We start from the raw sequence: 23,285 nt of genomic DNA, 5'->3' as shown, positions 1-23,285 counted from the left end.
CATGCTCTCACATCTGTCCTTGCATATTATTTTACAGCAGAGCAAGTTGAGGTTCAGAAAGTGAAAGTGAGTTCCTTGGAACCTCTCAGCTAGTGAGTGACAGAGCTAGGTAGCTCTTTTTTGTTTTGTTTTTTTTTTTTTTAAAGCTAGCTAGCTCTTGTAAAGAGGAGAACTGGGAAAGGTTTCTGAGGAGGTGCTAGAAATTTAAGGATAAACATTTAGAGAGTGGAATCACTCATTGCACAGCACAAAAATTAACTATAGATTTGCTAAGCAAAAGTTAGCAAGAATTTCCAGTCTCTGTACCCACCAATAATTTTCTAAATATGAAGTATTTCCTTTTTTTAAATAAAGATTTTATTTATTTATTTGACAGAGAGCGCAAGCAGGGGAAGTGGCAGGCAGAGGGAGAGGGAGAAGCAGACTTCCCGCTGAGCAGGGAGCCCGATGCGGGACTCGATCCCAGGACCCCGGGATCATGACCTGAGCCGAAGGCAGATGCTTAATGACTGAGCCACCCAGTCGCCTCAAAATATGAAGTATTTCTATACATTTCAGCAAAAATGCTGAAGTGCAGTGCAGACTTACATTTATCTTGGCCAAAATAGCCTTCACACTTTGGTCAGTGGACCATATTTGGTGTAGCAAAAGGCCAAGTGTTGTAATCCTTATTCTGTTTTTTAAAAGGAAACAAAAAGGCAGAACTTCTGCATAATAAATAATTATATATAGTGCTTATATGTCAGATGTTCTTTTAAGTGCTTGATGAATGCATGCTTGATCTTCATAACAACCATACTCGATAGGTTCTATTGTTATTCTCATTTTGCACATAAGTAAACCAAGGCACAGAGAACTTCAGGAATTTCCTCAAGGTCACCCACAGCAAGTAAGAATTAATGGGATGATTCTAATCCTGGCTGTCTTGCCTCAGAGTGCCAGTTCCTCCAACTATGCTATGCTAGCCAACCATGTCCCAGAATTAGTTTCTTTTGGTAATTTCTACACCCAGCGTGGAGCTTGGACTCACAACCCTGAAATCAAGAGTTGCACGCTCTTCTGACTGAGCCAGCCAGGTGCCCCTTAACCTGTCTCTTCTTAACAATTAGTTTCCCCCCCTTACTGTATTGTGTTCATGGTATTATTGTATAAAGCTGACTTTGCTTGCATCATTCCTCTGGAAGATGCCATAAGTTCATCCTGTTGATGGAATATGCTTACAACAGGTCCATACTTTGCCAAGACCTATGATGGCACAAAGGTTGTGATATGCTCCTGTCTAACACCATCCATTTTATTGTGTCTCCTGGGGTGCCTATTTTTCTCATTTAAATCCATTTTCTCATGCTGTATTGTCAAGGATTATAGGCAATAGCTGGGTGCTGTATTTCCTATAACTAACAGGCTACCTCAGTCTTTCCCCTGGGGGTCAGTTATGGTTGGTTTCTAGGTTCCTAAACAATGGAATCCTTATTTCTCTTCTCTGTCTCCTTCACCACACAGTGACAAAAACCAAGAAGTCCTCCTGTGTGTCAGGGAAGGAGCAAGTATGGAAGGGCAGGATGGAAGGGTGTCCAAATGTGCTGTGGTGTTCATGGGAAGGGACGATGGAGGACAGCTAGGAGTCAGACCCAGGGAGGCACCTTGGCAGAATAGTTAAGGACATGAGCTTAGGGTTCAAATTTTACCTCTTCCTCTTGCTGGCTGTGTATCTTTAGCCAAGTTATTTATTCTCTCTGTGTCTCAGTTTCATCACATATAAAGTGGGGTTAATGGTAGTGTCTACTTTCATAGGGTTGTTATAATGATTAAATGAGTATCCATAAAGCACTTAGAATGGTGCCTGGCATATAGTCAGGCCTCAGTGCAAAGTAGCTGTTACAATTATTATCACTCCAGGCCCAGCAAAACAGAAACAGGTTCTCGTTGGCAAACACAGAGGAGCAGACTCAGGATAACCAGAAATTAGTGGCCGGTCCTAAGCCCAGAATGAGTGCTGGACTGGCTTACTAAACCACTTGTAGTAGAATGGCATTCTTTCCCGATTTTGTGACCTTTCATAGGCTGGCCCTCTGCCTACGTCAGGGTTCAGCAAACTACAGCCTGTAGCTCCAAATCCAGATCATCACCTTTTCCTGTAAATAATGGAAACATGAAGGAGGAGACTCGATGGAAAGACAGGTAGGCCTCCTCATAAGCCTTGTAACCCACCATCTCCTAACTCAAGGATCGTGATGCCTATATTTATAGTCTATAGCTGTGCCTTGAGGACCTTTATCTGACCAAGATGCTCTGTCTTTCACAGCTCACTAGCAAAACCTTGAGCAAATATTCTTTATTCATTTGGCAGCTTCAAAGGCTTGCTCTGGGCAGGCCTTCCTACCTTTGTGTTTCTTAGGCATAATCAGAAGAAACCAGACTAAAGCCTTGCCTTTAAGGTGAGAAAGAGGGAAAGAAACCCGTCCAGGAGAAACAGGATAAAGGATTTCTTTCTTCCCAGCTCCTCTTGAATGCCCTGTTCTGTTCAGCAAATTCTGTACGTATCACTTCCTGGTGTGTTGGTAAACGTTCCTTCTGGAAAAAGAAAAAGCTCTGCTCTGTAGCCTTTCCTGATGTCTGTGTTATAAAAATTTCCACCGTGGCTGATGGCAGGTGGGGCTGGGAGGTGATGTGTATCATCAGCTCGTTGGTACTAGTGTGCTCTGTAGTAGACAGCTTCCCTTGCTGCTGAATCCTTCTGTCACGGGTTCTGTGTGCCACACAGGAACCTTTTGTTTGTTTGTTTGTTTGTTTGTTTGTTTTTGGTCTAGGGCACTGTTGCAGCCCAATCCCAGAATGTGCTGTTAGAAATGGGACCGTATTTTTAAAGTCACTAGAGATGAAACTTCCCTCTTTTTTACATTTAACTTGTGCCACTAGGTGGCACTTTAAGGACATTACAGGAAAGGCTCTACTGGATTTATTTTTTAACTTTTATTGAAGTTATAACATGCATATTGAAAAGTGCACATTGAGTGTGCAACTGAATGAATTTTCACAAGCTGAACACATGTGTATAGTCAGCACTCAAATCAAGAAACAAAATATTCCTAGCACCTCAGAAAGTCCGTTTTATGCTGTTTTCCAGTTACTGTCCCTGCTTAGGGTTACCATTATTCTGACCTCTAACAGCGTAGATCAGTTTCACCTGTTTGCTACCTTATATAAGTGGAACCGTGCAGTGTATACTCTTGTGTCTGGCTTCTTTTGCTTGCATGATATTGTGTGATTCATCCATATTATTGTGTATAATTGTAGGTCATTGCTGTATAGTATTCCATTGTATATGCAAAGATATCACTGCTTTTCACTGTTGATGGACTTTTAGGTAGTTTTCAGATTTTGGCAATTATGAATCATGCTGCTATGCATATTCATGCACAAGCTTTTGAGTAGATGGATGTTTTCATTTCTCTTGGGTATATGCCTACAGTAGAATTGCTGGGTCATAGAATAGGCATCTGTTCAGCCTTAGTAGGTACTGCCAAACAGTTTTATAAAGTATTTGTACTGATTTATATTCCATTAACAGTGTTCCTGCTCCAGTTTTTATATCCTTATCAATACTGGATTTATTCTGTGACTGGCTCCTAACTCTTAAATAATTTTTATAGTTCCCTCTCTAGCCAGCTATTTCTAATTGAAATTTTTAGAGGCCACCTTCTTGTGATGGACATAGCTCATGCAGGAAAGGCTGTGTCAACCCCAAAGTGGACATTAATCATAGTCTACTTACCCGCTATCACTAGTTAGAAAAGATGTTGTTCAAATATTTCCATCCCTAATAGAACAACAGAACTGGGAATGGAATTGAAAATTTTAAGAGTGGTAAAATATCGAGTGAGGCTAGGGCTAGGGCTTTGAGGCACTTGGAAATTTTTATATACTTGCTATTGTTGCCAGGCCTATGTATGTCAGGGTTGAGGGACCCACAAAAGGGATTTCTAAAGGCCTCATATCCAGATGTCTTTGAATTGTGATGGTGGTGGCTGCTTGTTTAGTAAGCGTCTGTTTGGTATGACAAGAGGCATGCATATGGCATCTTTTTTCAGCCTTACTCAGTGGGAAATGTGAATCTCCAGAGAATCCTGTCATAGATCCCCTTAACTATGAGGCCTGTGTTGTTGACTCTGCAGAGAACATTATCATAGGGCTTTTAGGTATGTGATGAATAGTGGGTGGGGCTCAGACTTGACTCAGATTTCTATTAGTAGAAATTGGAAATAGAAGGACAAAACCCTAGTCATAGTCAAAATATTTGTGTTTTAGACCAAAATAAAGCACCCATGGTCCTTTGTCACAGTAAGTCTGTTTCATGGATATTGTCCATAATCCAGTGGCTTCCAGAAATCCCCAAGAGATTACGCTATGTGACTGCTGTATGCAGAGACTGGTTGCCCGTTATAGTTACTGAGGATCCACTTCTATCGCAGTCGTCCCTGAGCTCCTCTGTCAGTGTTCCCCTGGGTGTCGCCAGTGTTGGATTGGCCAGCTGTAGGGGGCCACCAGAGATGTTCTGTGTAAGCTGCTTGAGATGTCTGTGCTGAGGCAGCCATGAAATCTGAAAGGGCTTTTATTTTTAAAAGCTTCTTCCCTCCAATATTGATAGCAGCAATATTCAGTGGCACAAATTTGGATTATGGATAGTCTGCTTTATGGGATCTGTGTATACTCTAAACTGGAGTCAGCACTTTCTCAGTCTAGGTTTTCATCTTTTGGCAAGAGAGGAAGAGTCCTTTATGTTGAATTGGGTGCTCTTTGCAGTTGCAGAATCTATGCTTGGGAAACCAATTGTATATTTACTCTTTTTTCTTTCAAGATGTATTTATTTATTTTAGAGAGAGAGAGAGAGAGAGAGTGAGCAGGGGGAGGGGCAGAGGGAGAGAGAGAGAGAATTCTCAAGCAGACTCCCCACGGAACTAAGAGTCCGATGTGGGGCTCGATCTCACGGTCCTGAGATCATGACCTGAGCCAAAACTAAGAGTCGGATGCTTAACTGACTTCCCCACCCAGGTGCCCCTGTATATTTACTCTTAATTATGATAGTAGCTGCCATTGAGTGGCTACTATGTTACTGTGCTTAGCCCTCTAGATGGCTATTTTGCTTAATCTTTACAAATGCTAGGATTTAGGTGAATTATCCCCTTGTGCAGATGAAGAAACTGTGTCTTAGAGAGGTTAGTACATGCCCCGGTTATATACCAAACAAGTGCAAACCCTGGATGAATTCCAGAGCCTCTGCCCTGTAACTGATGTGTCCTGTGGCTCCAGTTATGGCAGGATGAATTCTTGACTTGTCCAGTGGAATACAAAACGGTGTTGGGTTCATGACTAGCTCATTCCACACATTGATTTGAGTATTTGCTATGTGCTGCCATTCAGCTTAGGTACTGGGGAAAGGACAGTGAAGCAAAACACAGATCATGCCCTCCAAGTGCTTCCACATCAGCTCCATTTCTGTCTCTCATAGGTGACTTGGGTCATGGATTTTGGCAATCGTTCTTGCAGAAAAATTCAGTTTTTTTAGACCCTGTCTCTGAAACTCATTGTGGCATGATGGGCTTTGCTGTGGCCACTGTGCTGCGGGCCATTGGTTCTGCATCTTCTATGCCTGGATATGACCACGTGGCTTTTTCTCATGTGCCCTTACCTAGCAGAGATGGAGGTCAGGTGAAAGGTAGGCACCAAATGACATTTAGAATACCAGTGGGATGCTGGAGATTCCCTAGAGGCCATAGCACAATCATCTGCTCATCTGCCTAGCATTTAGCTGCTGCCTTAGACTACTTAATCTTTAAAAAGAGATTTGATCTCCTTTCCCAGTTTTATTGAGAAATAATATACATCTCTGTGTAAGTTTAAGGTGTACAGCATGATGGTTTGATTTACATATATTGTGAAAGATTACCACAGTAGGTTCAGCTAACATCCATCTTCTCATATAGATAAAATAAAAAGAAAGAAGGGGCGCCTGGTTGGCTCCGTCAGTTGAGCACCTGACTCTTGATTTTGCCTCAGGTCATGATCTCAGGGTTGTGCGATCAAACCCCGTGTTGGGCTCTGGGCTGGGTGTGGAGCCCGCTTGGAATTCTCTCTCTCCCTCTCCCTTGGCCCCTCCCCCTCCCTCTCCAAAAAAAAAGAAAAGAAAGGAAAAAGTGTTTTCCTTGTCATGAGAACTCTTAGGGTTTACTCTCTTAATAACTTTCCTGTATATTGTGCAGCAGTGTTATCTATGGTCACCATGCTGTGCATTACATCTCTACTACTTATTTATCTTATAACTGGAAGTTTGTACCTCTTGATCATCTTCCTCTAATTTCCCCTCCCCACTGATTCTTTTTTGTTGTTGCAAATTTGATGTTTATTTACTTATTTACTTTTAAGATTTTATTTTATTATTTTTTAAAGATTTTATTTATTTGTTTGACAGAGCAAGAGAGCACAAGCAGGGGGAACAGTAGAGGGAGAGGGAGAAGCAGTCTCCCCGCTGAGCAGGGAGCCCAATGTGGGGGCTCAATCCCAGGACCCTGGGATCATGACCTGAGCTGAAGGCAGATGCTTAACCACCTGAGCCACCCAAGTGCCCCAAGATTTTATTTTTTTAAGTAATCTCTACACCCAACATGGGGCTTGAACTTATAACCCTGAGATCAAGTGTTGCATACTCCACTGAGTGTATCAGCCAGGCACCCTGCAAATTTGACTTTTAAACAGAAGTCTTACTGCTGAAGATTTTGCCCAGCTTCAAATATTTATTTTATGAAACCATAATGGCAGACACCCCTAGTCCCTCCATGGTAAATGGACAAGAAAACAGTTAGGAAGCCTAATTAGTTTTAGTGCAGCACCTTTGGCCTTTTTCAGAGCAGGACCTTGGAGACTTGGTTTTCTCATCTCCTAAATGAAGAGTTTGGGCCATCGATGGTTCCCAGTTGGTCTGGACTGGCTACATAAAATTTACCCAGGGAGCTTGTTAAAATAGAAGTTTCTAATGCTCCACCCCTAGGAGATTCTAATTAGGGAAGTCTGGGGTAGTATCCAAAAGTCTGTAATTTATAAAAATTCCCTGGATAATTCTCCTGTGCAGCTATATTTGGGAATCACTGGGCTTAGAAGGTCTAGAACAAACAGAATGGAGTTGAGAAGGAATTTCTGGTCTGTTTGAAGATTCAGGTAATACTTATTGTGCCTGGAGTAGGATCCATATGGGCAAACTAATGTAGTTATGATGCAGAGGCAAATTGGAGTCAGATGATAGAAGATCTTTAACTGGCTGAGTGTCCCTAAGGCCTGTGGTGCTATGCCATAGGCCTTAGGGACCAGTTGAAGGGATTTGAGGAAAAAGTGTTTTGATGAGAGAAGGTGCTTTACAAAATTATTTCCTCAGTGTGTGCAGGGTGGGTTGGACTGGGAAAAAAACCCGAAAGCTAGAAAAAGACCCAGGGCAGTTTTTGCAGTAGCCCAGGTAGGAAGTGTAATGAGCACACGGACTTAGATGGGAGCTGTGGGACCTTTGCACAGCTAGCCTGCCTGGGTGGGACTGGAATCTGGGACATGTTGTTTTAAGCTTCTTTAAAAAATCCATAATTTATCAATGTTTTGTTCATCTGCTTTAACTATTATAGTGAATGATTTTATTGTATTTTTGTCCAGGAGCTTTTAAAGGAAGCCCAGTAAATAAATTCATGCAGAGAAGTAGTTGGCAGCAGTAACAGCTGCTGTTGTAAGGAAGGAGGGAGGAAGGGAGGAATGAAGAAACGAAGGGAGGCCTTTCTTGCCAGGCAGCAACCCCATCCTTACCCTACCTCCACACTCTTGGGGAAGGGGATCTAGCAGAGGCTCCCCGGAGCTGGATCTGCCAACCACTCTGCAGAGTGCTCCTCTTGAAGGATTAGGTGTGGAATGTGGCATTTGGTATTTGAGTCCAATGGAGTATTTTTCCTTTGTTCCTCTAAAACCCAGTCTGTAGGTCAGTATTTCCTAGAGTGTGTTCCACAGAGTGTTGGTTCTGCTGGATGTTAGTAGGAGTTATATGAGAATAAGAAGTTGAAGCCAAATCAGATCGGGAAGTGCTGGGTTAAGCAGAGGCAGTGGCTTCCTTTACCTCACAGGATTTCAGAGTGTGTGTGATGTGTTACGTACTCTGTGAATTTCTAGGAGGGAGATAGACTATGCCATGTTCCCTAAGCTTATCTGGAGATTCTGTTTCCTCTAGTCCAGGGGCTGACAAACTATGGCCCACAGGCCAAATCTGTCCCACCATCCTGTTTTTGTAGATAAAGTTTATTGGAACACAGTCCCACCCATTCATTGTGTTGTCTTCTTTGGCTACTTTAACACTCAATAGCAGAATTGCACATTTGCATTGGAGATGCAGAGACCAAATGGCCTGTACAACTAAAAATATTTATTGTCTGGCTCTTTACAGAAAAGGTTTTCCTATCCCTGTCTAGGCAATTCATAGAACTGGTATTCTCTGGAACCCCTATTTGAGAGATACTCCTGTAAGAAGATAGAGGTTGGTTGTTCTAGCACTGCTTGTGATGAATCTGCTTAATTTTACTCAGCTTTTATGCTGCCATATTTCTTTTCCTCTGGCTTTAAACTATTGCCTCTCAACCATTTATCCATTGTTGAAGATCAAAATCTGGCTCCCATGTGTCATTGTTCTTTCCTTTCATTTATCACATACCATCAATCACCAAGGATGTATCCATTCTCAAGCCACACAGCTCTCAAATCTGCTTATCCCCACTCCCACCAGACTGGTTTAAGTGACCATCATCTCTTGTCTTGTTTTCATTTTCAGTCTTTTAAGTGAATTGCCTCCGCCCACTATGGGTTGCTTCTAATACATTTTACTCATTGGATTCAGAATAATCTTTCTAAAATGCAAATCTAGTCCTATCCCTTCCCTACTTAAAATCTTTCAGTGCCCCTGCCCCCACACCTCGTGGCCGTCAGGGTAAGTTCCAAATCCTTAACATGAATGTATCAGCCAGGATCTGGTTGGGAAATGAGAAACCACTCTAGGTATTTCACACTGGAAGATATTTCATTTAAGGGATTAGATACTTAAAGAATAGCTGTGCTAGAGGAGCAAAGACTAGGGAAGGCCACCAGTCAGGTTTGCCACAAGTTTCTGAATGTTAAGACATTGCAAGAACTAAAGGAAATACCTGGAGGACCTCAGGCTACCTGCAGCATCTAAGTAATGATTTGTGGGGAAATGCCTGAGGCCACTATAAGATTTTCTGACTGTTGAATCCCATGCTTTTCTTCCCACCACTGCCTGAGGAAGAGTAACACAACTTGTTTCTCTCACCTTCTTGGTGTCATGTGAGTGACTCTCGGAGTCAACAGGGAATATTATTGAAAGGAGATTTTATAAATGTTCTTCCCAGGCTTTTACCCCCTACAACATAGGGAAGAGCCTGGAAGTGGGGAATGGTGCTGAGTGGCAAATAGACCATCTAGGACAGTGATCTCTAAGACCATGTAGGATCCACTCCACTGCCTTTCTCCAGCTCTGGCTCTCTTATTCTTCTCTACTGTTCACCTTTATTCCACGCCCTACTAGAACCCAAATTTCAGACCTATTAGGGTGGGTGTTTTTAGAGGCCTTGAACAACTGACATTTACTATCACATAGTTTCTGTGACTTAGAGATTTAGGAGAAACTGATCTGGTGGTTTCAGCTCAGGGTCTCTCATTAGGCTTCAGTCATCTGAAGGCTTGACTGGGGCTGGAGGATCCACCTCTAAGGTGGCTCTCCCACGTGGCTGTTGGTGGGATGCCTTAATTCCTTGCTACATGGGCTGCTTGTTAGGACTGATTGAGTGTCCTCACAAGATGGCATCTGACTTTTTCCAGAGCAAGTAATCCTAGAGAGAGACCAAGGAGGAGAATACTAGAGTGCTTTAACTCCCTTGTTCTGGGAGCAGTTTGCCTGGTATCTCAGGTGTGGTTCCCAGAAGCAGAACATGAGATGAAGATTTTTGGAAAGTGATACATGAAATATGTGAAATAAATATCTGTAAAATTGAGTAACTGAACAAACCCTTCTTTGGGTGGAGAAGCAAGATGCTTAGCCTTCCTAGGGCTGTGTCCATTTCTGGGGAGCTAGTGAGCAGGGACCATATTGTCCCATCAACCATGGGAGTGGGCAAAATCCCAGAACAGATCTCTACATTTGGAGTGGCAGCACCCTCTAAGTCCATGTGACTCATACAGGCTTTTCCTTGCAAAATTAGGATGAAACTATATTTATTTGTGGGTTGGGAAGTATTAATATTAAAAATATGAGATACATATTTTTAAAAGGAACCTTAGCTGGAGTTTCAATGAGCTCTTGGCTAATTGTACATTTTCCTGCCTTGCCACATCCTGGTTGGGTCCGTGTTACACCCTGAGCTGTGAGGGAAGGACTGCCATTTGTACTAGTAATTGTAATCCACAGGATTCAGGCATTGGATTTCAGTTCAGACAATGAGAACTTTCAGACAAGGGCATATTGTCCATATTGATATAGTTCTCTACTTTAATATATGGAGGAAAAAGGGAGCTGCTGAGGCTCCCCTGTTTCATGGGTTATCATTCTCTTCAAGTTGTTACCTTAGAAAAGTCTGAAGAAATAGCAAAGAAATCTCCCCAGTTTGTTTTGCTTTTCAGCTGCTAAGCCTTACACTATTTTCCTGAGGGAAAGTGAAATAGTTTCTTGAAAAGAGGGGCTTTTGTATCTCTAAATCTCATCTTTAGTTGTTGGTTGTTTTTGTTTGTTTGTTTTTTAACCACAAAGCTAATTTTCTTTCCTCATCTCTTTTCCTAAAATAATGTCTGGCTCTGGTGAAGTTCTGCCTTTCCAGGACCTTCGTGATTCCTGTGCTCCAGGCCCCTCACAAGATTTTACTCCTCTGAATGTTCCATGGATGGACCCATTTAGAATCAGTCATGGAGTGGGGAGGGGAGGTCTTGATGTTCCTCCCAAGGAGGTTGGTGGTGAGATTCCACCTGACATAGTGCTAAGGAGCTGTTTATTCTTGGTTGTGGAACTAGAAAACTTCAGCCTTTAGATCCGATTTCAGGAAGGTAAACCTATAAATGGAAAAAATTGTCAGAAACTTTTCACAACTGCTTTTTCATCCTTCCCAACTCCCACTCTATTGTCGTTTGGGTTTTTAGAGATGTTTAAGAGAAAGCAGAGGCAATGACAATGACCTTCTATTACTTTTGCTATGCTCGGAATCCTTAGTTTTGTTGAAAAGAGGATCTGATTTATCATTTCCCTCAGTATTTCCACAAGAGGGAGACTGCTCGTCTCCTCAGGAAAGGGAGCATTAGGGTAAACACTTCTCTCTGCCTGATGATGGAGGGGAGCTGAGCAGGTGAAAGGCGAGACTGGTCCGTCACTCCTTTTCTCTCTGGCTGGCTGGCAGGATGTGTCAGTGCCTACCTGTGGTCCTGCAGAGGACTGCATGCATAGACTTGAGGCCAGAACATTTGTGTTCCAAGCAATAGATTTGCGGATGGAAGGCAAGAAGGGGCATCAGGTCCAAGTTGTGTTCTTCCACACAGGTCGGGAAGCCCTGCATTTGGGAGGTTGTTGGGCACTCACTCAGCCATTAATAAAGCTGACATTGGGCCCGTAGATCTTTTTTCTTTCTTTCTTTCTTTCTCTCTTTCTCTCTCTCTCTCTTTCTTTCTTTCTTTCGAGAGAGCACACGTGAGAGTGGGGGGAGGGGCAGAGGGAGAGAGAGAGAGAGAGAGAATCACAAGCAGGCTCCATGCTCAGCGAGGAGCCAGTTGCAGGGCTTGATCTCAGGACCCTGAGATCATGAGCTGAGCCGAAATCAAGAGTGGGGCACTTAACCGACAGTGCTACCCAGGTGCCCCTGGGCCTGCAGGTGTTGAAATATGACATCATTTGTCAGAACCCCCAGGGGAGGTGCGTGAACTCTTACATTCCCCATACTCTTGACGAGGAATGGCTCCCAGATAGCTTTGAACGGCTTTTGCCCAGGTGTTTCAAGCTCATTGTGCCTGGAAGTGAGCTCTCCTTACATCTGCTTCTCTCATGGTTCCTGCCTTGGGGATAGGCCTCTGAATTGTCATGGTGTCCTAAGCTGGTGGGTACTGGAGCTTCCTTTCTCACCATCCCCATGCACTGCCCCTCTAGGTGGCTGCACCCTGCTTATCACTCAGGTCTTAGCTGTGACATCACCTTCACCCAAGTCTTTGCTGACCCACATGGCCTGGGTGTTCCTGGAGCCCCCATACTTATTCACCAAAGTCTGAATTCCACTGAAGCATGTTTGCCCCATCATTTCTTTGCCTTTTCCACTAGACTTCAAGCTTCTTGTAAGAAAGGTCTAAGTATTGTTTATCTTGAATACCAGCTCTAGCACGGGGCCTGCCTGCAGTAGCTGGTCAATAAATATTTCTTGAATGAGTACCACTTGGACCCAAGAGTACCTGAGGCTGTATAGCATAGTGGTCACAAGCCCAGCATAGTGGTCACAAGCCCACCATTGGAACCTGAGGCCTGGGTCCAGACCCTGCTGTTTGTGTGATCTTGGGTGAGTTCCTCAACTTCTTGATCCTCAGTTTCTTCACGGATAGCACGGGGGTAGTAACTATTAGGGCTGTGATGATGAAATGCTTTCATTTATGCAGAACACCTGGAGAACTGTGTGACACAGTGTTTGGTATTTCAGATAAGTGTTGACAGCAGCAGCAATACAGTTATCCTTAATGGAAGGGAGAAGACCATAAGCAAAACTTGGAATGAGAAATTAAGCATGTTGAGTGCCTGCATAATGGGTTTGAAGAGGAGAGGTGGTTGGGAACCAAGGTTTCTAGCTAGGGCAATGCATATGTAGGAGCAGATGGGATTGCTCTGGAAAGGAATGAATGGTGGTAGGAGGAATACGGTGGGAGAACCAAAGACAGAACCTTGAGAAATCCTACATCTGAAGGATAAGAGGAGTCAAAACAGGAAAGAGAAAGAATGATTACCAGTAGGAGATTGCAGTTCATCAAATGTCAGGGACAGGAGTTTTTTAAAAGATAGTCAGGGGTACTGTGCTGGGCAGAAGGCTTGGGAGAAAACTAGAAGAAGCAGCAAGAATCCAATAAATGGGGGAGCATTAGTACCCTTGTCTGTTTCAGTAGAGGCAGAGGAAGGAAGAAGCCAGGCTCTGCAAGGAGTTAGAGAAGGCCAGGTTAGGGACAGAACGGACACACTAAGGATGATTGTTGTGCTGCAGATGCATATTACTTTGTGGGTAGAGGACTGATGTCACTGTAATGAAGAAGTCACATTAGTTCATACGGAGGGTTTTTTCTTTGCATGTTAACACTTCGCATTGATGGCTAATAGCAGCTGCATGTAGCAGGCCTCCTGGAGACAGGGAGCAGCACATGGTGCCTGGTCTCCCTGTGCTCTCCTCCTTGGTTCTCTGGCTTCTGCTTGGTCTTGAAGGGCTTTGGGGGCAGTCCTCGCCAATCTTTGTGCATTTTGTTCACTGATTCTGTACCACTTAGTAGCCTCAGCCCTTCTGTTTACTCCTTCCATCATGCTCTCCCACCCCTACATTTTTAAGGTAAAGAGTCATATCTCTTAGAGTGTTTTTCTTAGGTATTTAATGTTTTTTAAAGTTTCAGTGTTGTTTTTTTTTTATTATGGTTACTGTTTTTGTTAGTGCTTGGGTTAAAATTTTAGTTCATTTCCCAGCCCTTTTTTTTTTTTGATAAGCATTATTATTTTTTTTTAGTTTGAGCTTGTCAAACATTCGTTTTTAGCAATACCTATGTCTAGTTATAGACAACACTACCATGACTCCTTTTCCTAAGATTGAACAATGCTGGAAGGGGACATGGGAAGGAATGGCAGGGTCTAGAGAAGGTTTTCTCAAGGATCCAAAGACTTGACCATGCTTGGCTGCAAGTTGGTTTAAATCAGCTTCCACTTAGTGACATTTTCTAAGTGCTGTCCATTATATATTTAGGTGTTCATGTTTTTGCATTTTTATCTTCTCTGTGATATTTCACTACAGTCTGAACAAGCATCTGAGGCTGAAATACACCCCCAGCTGAACAGAGCCCCCTCTCAAGCTGCAGACAGTAGTCCAACAAAGAAGGTAAGGCCTGCAGGGAGGCGCCTCTGTGATGGCATTGTGAGCCCCTCCCCTGGGCTTCTGGTCTCTGTTTGCAGATCTGTTTTACTTTGGTTTCAGTGTCCTGACCTGCATGTTAATGATCCAGCTTTCCTAGAATTTGGGTTTTTTTGTGAAGATTGGGGTGCTGATGATTCTTGGGCCTGACCTTGATGTCACTGACAGGTTGCACTTCCTCTTCAGCCTCCCAGCTAAACATGGCGGCCTTGCTTTTGGCAAGTTGAGGAGGGGTGGTGGGGAGGGCCAAGTGCCTTTGGCAGAACCTTTCATGCTACTGAGGCTCTAGGAGGGCCTCTGGTGGGGGACGGGGTAGTCTCCCCTTCTTTGTCCATGTGCCACCGTCCCCTCTTGCATCTTGGTGTCTTCACCGTAGCCCACCAGTGTCACTGAGTCCCAGGTCACTTGCTCAGGAGGTGCCACTCACTTGTCGTGCTCTCTGTTCACCTTGTTACCCTCTCCTTGCTCCCCATTTTTCTAAGGCCCTCCTCTGGTCAGAGCATGGATCCTGGGCTTGGGAGCACGGGGGAGGAGGGGCCTCCCAGGAAGCAGGCTGGCTGTCTCCTTCCAGAAGACACTGTAGCCCTTGAGCTTGGCTTCATGTATGAATTGGGAGTGGAAGAATGAGGAGCGGATGACTGAGCCCTTCACAAACTTCAGAACTTACAACATATTCCCACAAGACCCAAAGTGAGGCAAGAGCGAGCTTTGTCTTCAGTCAGAAAAAGGCCTCATGGTGTGAGATTCACACAGCATTGAAAAAAGGGAGGGTGGGCAGGTGGGCCACTGGAGTCTGATTCCTGGGTCCTTTCAGGTGCAGAAAGCGGTAATAGGCTGCAAGCAGGGAAAGGAAAAAAGAAAGACCCCTAGAATCTGATGCCCATGTCCCCGCCCCCCTTTCCCCCCCTCCCCCATTCTCACGAAGCCATGACTCAGCTTTATATCCTTGGGTGTGGGGTTTGAACAAAGTGTGCACCTGACCTGGGAATGGGCCTAGGAGGAACATGAGCACATTGGCATGATGGGGGAGCATTTCAGTTTTTAACTTTTGGTTTTTATTGTTTTGTATTTAATCCACAGGACATACCATATTCTCAGCCTCCATCAAAGCCCATCCGAAGGAAATTCCGACCTGAAAACCCAGCTCCAGAAAACCAAGAGCCTTCTAGCACTGTTGGCGGGCCAGCGTCGGCAGTGACCGGGAAACCCCACACGGCAGTTCAAAAGTAAGTACGTCACATCAGGGAGGTCAGAAACTGCCTTTTCAATCTTCGTATGCATGTAAGTGTAAATCTGTTTATATTTATACTCACGGCCATAGAAGGGTGTGATTTTATGGCTGTAGTTTTGCCTTCCTCCTCTCTGTAGGTGGTACTCCGGGCTCCCAGTCACCTAGAAAGAGACCTTCTAAGCTATAGGACTTAACCTGAGCCAAGGGGCAAGCGAGTACAAAGCTGTGGTGTTTCGGTTTGGTTTCATTTCCTTCCCTTCCCACCCCTCTTCCTTGTGCTGGGCCACGTTTTCCTAGGAAGAAGACAGTGATAAAAATGGCAGTTTCCCCTCTTTGCCTGTCTTATGCTGCCCGCCCAGGGCAAATGGCTAGCTTCCTGACCCTCAGTCCCAACTTTGAGTAGATGTGGTTGTGATTTTTTTTCATTCCCCATGAAAATTTTCTGTTGTCGATCATCTCAGCACAGAATGGTCACCTGTGGAGCCTCCAGAATATCTGTCTGACCGCCTGTAATAGACATTGGAGGAGGTGGAGGGGTGGGGAGGTGTCTGTGGACAAGGCCAGGAACCAAGAGAATAATGCTCTGGACAAACCAATTTTCTGCAGAGACTTTGGCTTTAAGAAAGGCTATTACTCGGGGGGGGGGGGCGGAGCAAGATGGTGGAGGAGTAGGAGACCTGGATTTCGTCTGGTCTCAGGAATTCAGCTGAATAGGGATCACACCATTCTGAATACCTACGAACTCAACAGGAGATTGAAGAGAATAGTAACAACACTGTGAACAGAAAAGCGACCACTTTCTGGAAGGTAGGAGTGTGGAGAAGTGAATCCGAGGCGATATTCGGGAGGATAGACGGCGGGGGAGGGGGCCTCCGTCGGCCGCTTCTGGCAAGTGATAGAGCCGCGGAGCGCAACATCGGAACTTTTAGAAGCTGGCTCCGCTGAGGGACGTCGCTCCAGTGGCTAAGTGGGGGGTGGAACCCTCGCGGGACAGTGTGGTCTCAGGACCCTCGGGGTCACAGAAAGACCGGGGGTGTCTGAGTGCGGCAGAGCTCCCGGGTATCGGAGCGGGGAAGCCGGCCGCAGAGACGGAGCTGAGGCGTGGGCTCTCAGCTCGGGGTTGCCATAAACTGTGATCCGCGGCCCAGTCGGGCCACTGCTCCTCCAGCGGGGACCCAACAAGTGGCAGATCCGGGGAGACTCCCCTTCCTCCCCCGGGAGGAGCGGCGCGGCAGCGCACCGCAGGGATCTGCTGGGTTTGGAGACTCCACACGGATCGGGTGCCAGACATAGAAACGCTCGATCACAGGCCGGGTGAGCGCGGAGTGCGGCCGGAGACCGGGGAGACGGGAGTGACTGCTTTTCTCTGGGGGCGCACTGAGGAGCGGGGTCCCGAGTTCTCAGCTCCTCCGGGCAGAGATTGGGAGGCCACCGTTTTCACCCTGGTCCTCCAAGGCTGTACCGAGAGCTTGCAGGGAACAAAAGCTCCTGAGAGCAAACCCAAGCAGCTTGCTTAGCCCAGACACACAAGGGCGGGGCAATTCCGCCTCCGGCAAAGACATTTGGAAACCACGGCAACAGGCCCCTCCCCAGAAGATCAGGAACAGCCAGCAAGCCAAGACCAGGTTTACCAATCAAGGAGAACGGGAGAACTCCAGCGCTAGGGGAATACTGCACATAGAATTCATGGCTTTTTTTTTTACCATGATTCATTAGTTCATCAAAGTTAATTTTTTTAACTGTTTTTTTTTGAATTTTTCTTTTTCCCTTTTTCAAACAACACCTTATCAATCCCTTTTTTTTAAAAAAATCTTATTTTTCATTTTTAGAGTCATATTTTTATCCCTTCATAGTAGTTACCCTTATTTTTGGCATATATATATATATATATATATATATATATATATATATATGTTGTTCTCTCTAAAATTTTGAGATACAATTTCTTCTAACAGATCAAAATATACCCTAAATCACTAGTGTATGGCTTTGTTCTATTCTCCTGCCTGATCACATTCTCTCCCTTTTTTCTTCTTTTTTTTCTTTTTCAATCTTCTTTCTTTTTAAAAAACAACTTCTTATCAATTCCTTTTATAAAATCTTTTATAATTTTCATCTTTACAGTCATCTTCCATCCCTTCATTGTATCAACCCTTATTTTGTACATATATAAGTCTTTCTTCCTTTAAAATTTTAGCAGGCACTTTCTTCTAACAGACCAAAATATGCCCAAAAGCTAGTGTGTGGCACTGATCTGTGCACTAGCCTGATCATATTTGATCATATTCTGTTTTTTTTGTTTTGTTCTATTTTTGTTTGTTTTTATCTTTTTCTTTTCCCTTTTTTTTCTCTTCTTTCTGTCCCTTTCTTGTCCCCTGGTTTCAGGTCTTTTCTGATTTGTATAGAGTATACTTGCTGGAGAAGTTGTTAACCTGTTAGCATTCTGTTGTCTCATTCATCTATTCTCCTCTGGACAAAATGACAAGACGAAAAAAATCACCTCAGCAAAAAGAGCAAGAGGTAGTACCGTCTGCCAGGGACCTACTCAATACTGACATTAGTACGACGTCGGACCTAGAGTTCAGAATCATGACTTTAAAGACACTATCTGGGCTTGAAAAAAGCGTGGAAGTTATTAGAGAAACCCTTTCTGGAGAAATAAAAGAACTAAAATCTAACCAAGTCGAAATCAAAAAGGCTATTAATGAGGTGCAATCAAAAATGGGGGCACTAACTGCTAGGATAAATGAGGCAGAAGAAAGAATCAGCGATATAGAAGACCAAATGATGGAAAATAAAGAGGCTGAGAAAAAGAGAGATAAACAACTACAGGATCACGAGGGCAGAATTTGAGAGATAAGCGATACGATAAGATGAAACAACATTAGAATAATTGGGATCCCAGAAGAAGAAGAAAGAGAGAGAGGGGCAGAAGGCATATTGGAGCAAATAATAGCAGAGAACTTCCCTAATGTGGGGAAGGAAACAGGCATCAAAATCCAGGAGGCACAGAGAACCCCTCTCAAAATCAATAAAAATAGGTCAACACCCTGACATCTAATAGTGAAACTTACAAATCTCAGAGACAAAGAGAAAATCCTGAAAGCAGCTCGGGAGAAGAGATATGTAACTTACAATGGTAGAAACATTAGACTGGCAACAGACCTATCCACAGAGACCTGGCAGGCCAGAAAGGACTGGCATGATATCTTCAGAGCACTAAACGAGAAAAATATGCTGCCAACAATACTGTATCCAGCTAGGCTGTCGTTGAAAAGAGAAGGAGAGATAAAAAGCTTCCAGGACAAACAAAAACTAAAAGAATTTGCAAACACAAAACCAGCCCTCCAAGAAATATTGAAAGGGGTCCTTAAGCAAAGAGAGAGCCTAAAAGCAGCATAGATCAGAAAGGAACACAGACAATATACAGTAACAGTCACCTTACAGGCAATACAATGGCACTAAATTCATACCTTTCAATAGTTACCCTGAATGTAAATGGGCTAAATGCCCCAATCAAAAGACACAGGCTATCAGATTGGATTAAAAAACAAGACCCATCGATATGCTGTCTGCAAGAGACTCATTTTAGACCCAAAGACACCCCCAGATTGAAAGTGAGGGGGTGGAAAACCATTTACCATGCTAATGGACACCAAAAGAAAGCTGGGGTGGCAATCCTTATATCAGACAAATTAGATTTTAAAACAAAGACTGTAATAAGAGATGAGGAAGGACACTATATCCTACTTAAAGGGTCTATCCAACAAGAAGATCTAACGATTGTAAATATCTATGCCCCTAACATGGGAGCAGCCAATTATATAAGGCAATTAATAACAAAAGCAAAGAAACACATTGACAACAATACAGTCATAGGGGGGACTTTAACACCCCCCTAACTGAAATGGACAGAACATCTGAGCAAAAGATCAACAAGGAAATAAAGACTTTAAATGACACACTGGACCAAATGGACTTCACAGACATATTCAGAACATTCCATCCCAAAGCAACGGAATACACACTCTTCTCTAGTGCCCATGGAACATTCTCCAGAATTGATCACATCCTAGGTCACAAATCAGGTCTCAACCGGTACCAAAAGATTGGGATCATTTCCTGCATATTTTCAGACCACAATGCTTTGAAACTAGAACTCAATCACAAGAGGAAAGTCAGAAAGAACTCAAATACATGGAGGCTAAAGAGCATCCTAGTAAAGAATGAATGGGTCAACCAGGAAATTAAAGAAGAATTAAAAGAATTCATGGAAACCAATGAAAATGAAAACACAACTGTTCAAAATCTTTGGGATACAGCAAAGGCAGTCCTGAGAGGAAAGTATATAGCAATACAAGCCTTTCTCAAGAAACAAGAAAGGTCTCAAATATACAACCTAACCCTACACCTAAAAGAGCTAGAGAAAAAACAGCAAATAAAGCCTAAACCCAGCAGGAGAAGAGAAATCATAAAGATCAGAGCAGAAATCAATGAAATAGAATCCAAAAGAACAGTAGAACAGATCAACGAAAGTAGGAGCTGGTTCTTTGAAAGAATTAACAAGACTGATAAACCCCTGGCCAGACTTATCAAAAAGAAAAGAGAAATGACCCAAATCAACAAAATCATGAATGAAAGAGGAGAGATCACAACCAACACCAAAGAAATACAAACAATGATAAGAACATATTGTGAGCAACTCTATGCCAGCAAATTAGATAACCTGGTAGAAATGGGTGCATTCCTAGAGATGTATCAACTACCAAAATTGAACCAGGAAGAAATAGAAAACCTGAACAGACCTATAACCACGAAGGAAATTGAAGCAGTCATCAAAAATCTCCCAACAAACAGAAGCCCAGGGCCAGATGGCTTCCCAGGGGAATTCTATCAGACATTTCAAGAAGAATTAATACCTATTCTCCTGAAACTGTTCCAAAAAATAGAAATGGAAGGAAAACTTCCAAACTCATTTTATGAGGCCACCATTACCTTGATCCCAAAACCAGACAAAGACCCCATCAAAAAGGAGAATTACAGACCAATATCCTTGATGAACTTGGATGCAAAAATTCTCACCAAAATACTAGCCAATGGGATCCAACACTACATTAAAAGGAGTATTCACAATGACCAAGTGGGATTTACCCCTGGGCTGCAAGGTTGGTTCAACATCCGCAAATCAATCAACGTGATACAACACATTAACAAAAGAAAGAACAAGAATCATATGATCCTCTCAATGGATGCAGAAAAAGCATTTGACAAAGTACAGCATCCTTTCTTGATCAAAACTCTTCAGAGGATAGGGATAGAGGGTACATACCTCAAAATCATAAAAGCCATCTATGAAAAACCTACAGCGAATATCATTCTCAATGGAGAAAAGCTGAGAGCTTTTCTCCTAAGGTCAGGAACGCGACAGGGATGTCCACTATCACCACTGCTATTCAACATAGTATTAGAAGTCCTAGCCACAGCAATCAGACAACAAAAAGAAATCAAAGGCATCCAAATCAGCAAAGAGCAAGTCAAACTCTCACTCTTTGCAGATGATATGATACTGTAGAAAACCCAAAAGACTCCACCCCAAAACTGCTAGAACTCATACAGGAATTCAGTAAATAGCAGGATATAAAACCAATGCACAGAAATCAGTGGCATTCCTATACACCACCACCAAGACAGAAGAGAGACAAATCAAGGAGTCGATCCCATTTACAATTACACCCAAGACCATAAGATACCTAGGAACAAATTTAACCAAAGAGGCAAAGGATCTGTACTCAGAAAACTATAAAATACTCATGAAAGAAATTGAAGAAGACACAAAGAAATGGAAAAACATTCTATGCTCGTGGATTGGAAGAACAAACATTGTGAAGATGTCAATGCTACCTAGAGCAATCTACACATTCAATGCGATCCCCATCAAAATACCATCCACCTTTTTCAAAGAAATGGAACAAATAATCCTAAAATTTGTATGGAACCAAAAGAGACCCCGAATAGCCAGAGGAATATTGAAAAAGAAAAGCAAAGCTGGTGGCATCACAATTCCGGACTTCCAGCTCTATTACAAAGCTGTCATCATTAAGACAGTATGGTGCTGGCACAAAAACAGACACATAGATCAATGGAACAGACTAGAGAGCCCAGAAATGGACCCTCAACTCTATGGTCAACTTATCTTTGACAAAGCAGGAAAGAATGTCCAATGGCAAAAAGTCTCTTCAACAAATGGTGTTGGGAAAATTGGACAGCCACATGCAGAAGAATGAAACTGGACCATTTCCTTACACCACACACAAAAATAGACTCCAAATGGTTGAAAGACCTAAACGTGAGACAGGAGTCCATCAAAATCCTAAAAGAGAACACAGGCGGCAACCTCTTCGACCTCAGCCACAGCAACTTCTTCCTAGAAACATCGCCGAAGGCAAGGGAAGCCAGGGCAAAAATGAACTATTGGGATTTCATCAAGATAAAAAGCTTTTGCACAGGAAAAGAAACAGTCCACAAAACCAAAAGACAACCGACAGAATGGGAGAAAATATTTGCAAATGACATATCAGATAAAGGGCTAGTATCCAAAATCTATAAAGAACTTATCAAACTCAACACCCAAAGAACAAAGAATCCAATCAAGAAATGGGCAGAAGACATGAACAGACATTTTTCCAAAGAAGACATCCAAACGGCCAACAGACACATGAAAAAGTGCTCAACATCGCTCGGCATCAGGGAAATCCAAATCAAAACCTCAGCGAGATACCACCTCACACCAGTCAGAATGGCTAAAATTAACAAGTCAGGAAACGACAGATGTTGGCGGGGATGCGGAGAAAGGGGAACCCTCCTACACTGTTGGTGGGAATGCAAGCTGGTGCAACCGCTCTGGAAAACAGTATGGAGGTTCCTCAAACAGTTGAAAATAGAGCTACCCTACGATCCAGCAATTGCACTACTGGGTATTTACCCCAAAGATACAAATGTAGGGATCCGAAGGGGTACGTGCACCCCAATGTTAAAGCAGCAATGTCCACAATAGCCAAAGTGTGGAAAGAGCCAAGACATCCATCAAGAGATGAATGGATAAAGAAGATGTGGTATATATACACAATGGAATATTATGCAGCCATCAAAAGGAATGAGATCTTGCCATTTGCAACGACGTGGTTGGAACTGGAGGGTGTTATGCTGAGCGAAATAAGTCAATCAGAGAAAGACATGTATCATATGACCTCACTGATTTGAGGAATTCTTAATCTCAGGAAACAAACTGAGGGTTGCTGGAGTGGTGGGGGTGGGAGGGACTGGGTGGCTGGGTGATAGACATTGGGGAGGGTATGTGCTATGGTGAGCCCTGTGAATTGTACAAGACTGATGAATCACGGATCTGTACTTCTGAAACAAATAATGCAATATATATGTTAAAAAAGAAAGAAGAAGAAGATAGCAGGAGAGGAAGAATGAAGGGGAGTAAGTTGGAGGGGGAGAGGAACCATTAGAGACGATGGACTCTGAAAAACAAACAGGGTTCTAGGGGGAGGTGGGTGGGGGGATGGGTTAGCCTGGTGATGGGTATTAAAGAGGGCACATTCTGCGTGGAGCACTGAGTGTTATGCACAAACAATGAATCATGGAACACATCAAAAACTAATGATGTAATGTATGGTGATTAACAGAACAATAAAAAATTATTAAAAAAAAAAAAGAAAGGCTATTACTTGCCTCAGTTACCCTGTAGTGAAATTGAGCGAGGTGTTGAGGGCAGAAACCTGCTACTGTGCGTGACTTCGCAAGTGAACTGGACTGTTCACTAACATCACTGCTCAAGA

General features: G+C 43.4%; 1 protein-coding gene across 7 annotated transcripts in view; it reads left to right on the top strand.

The window, feature by feature from the left end:
• The window catches only part of REPS2 (RALBP1 associated Eps domain containing 2), a 238,225-nt gene that overhangs the window by 183,081 nt on the left and 31,859 nt on the right, over positions 1 to 23,285 (top strand). For all 7 annotated transcript variants that reach the window (XM_027609020.2, XM_027609021.2, XM_027609015.2 and 4 more), the window contains 2 exons: positions 14,094 to 14,177; positions 15,291 to 15,436. In XM_027609020.2, coding sequence (XP_027464821.1) covers positions 14,094 to 14,177; positions 15,291 to 15,436 — 230 coding nt within the window. The remainder of the gene's footprint in view (positions 1 to 14,093; positions 14,178 to 15,290; positions 15,437 to 23,285) is intronic.

This window comes from Zalophus californianus, chromosome X, assembly GCF_009762305.2.
Source record: "Zalophus californianus isolate mZalCal1 chromosome X, mZalCal1.pri.v2, whole genome shotgun sequence".
Lineage (NCBI taxonomy): Eukaryota > Metazoa > Chordata > Mammalia > Carnivora > Otariidae > Zalophus > Zalophus californianus.
The sequence above is the reverse complement of the archived record's forward strand: the minus strand, read 5'-3'. Positions and strand labels throughout refer to the sequence as shown.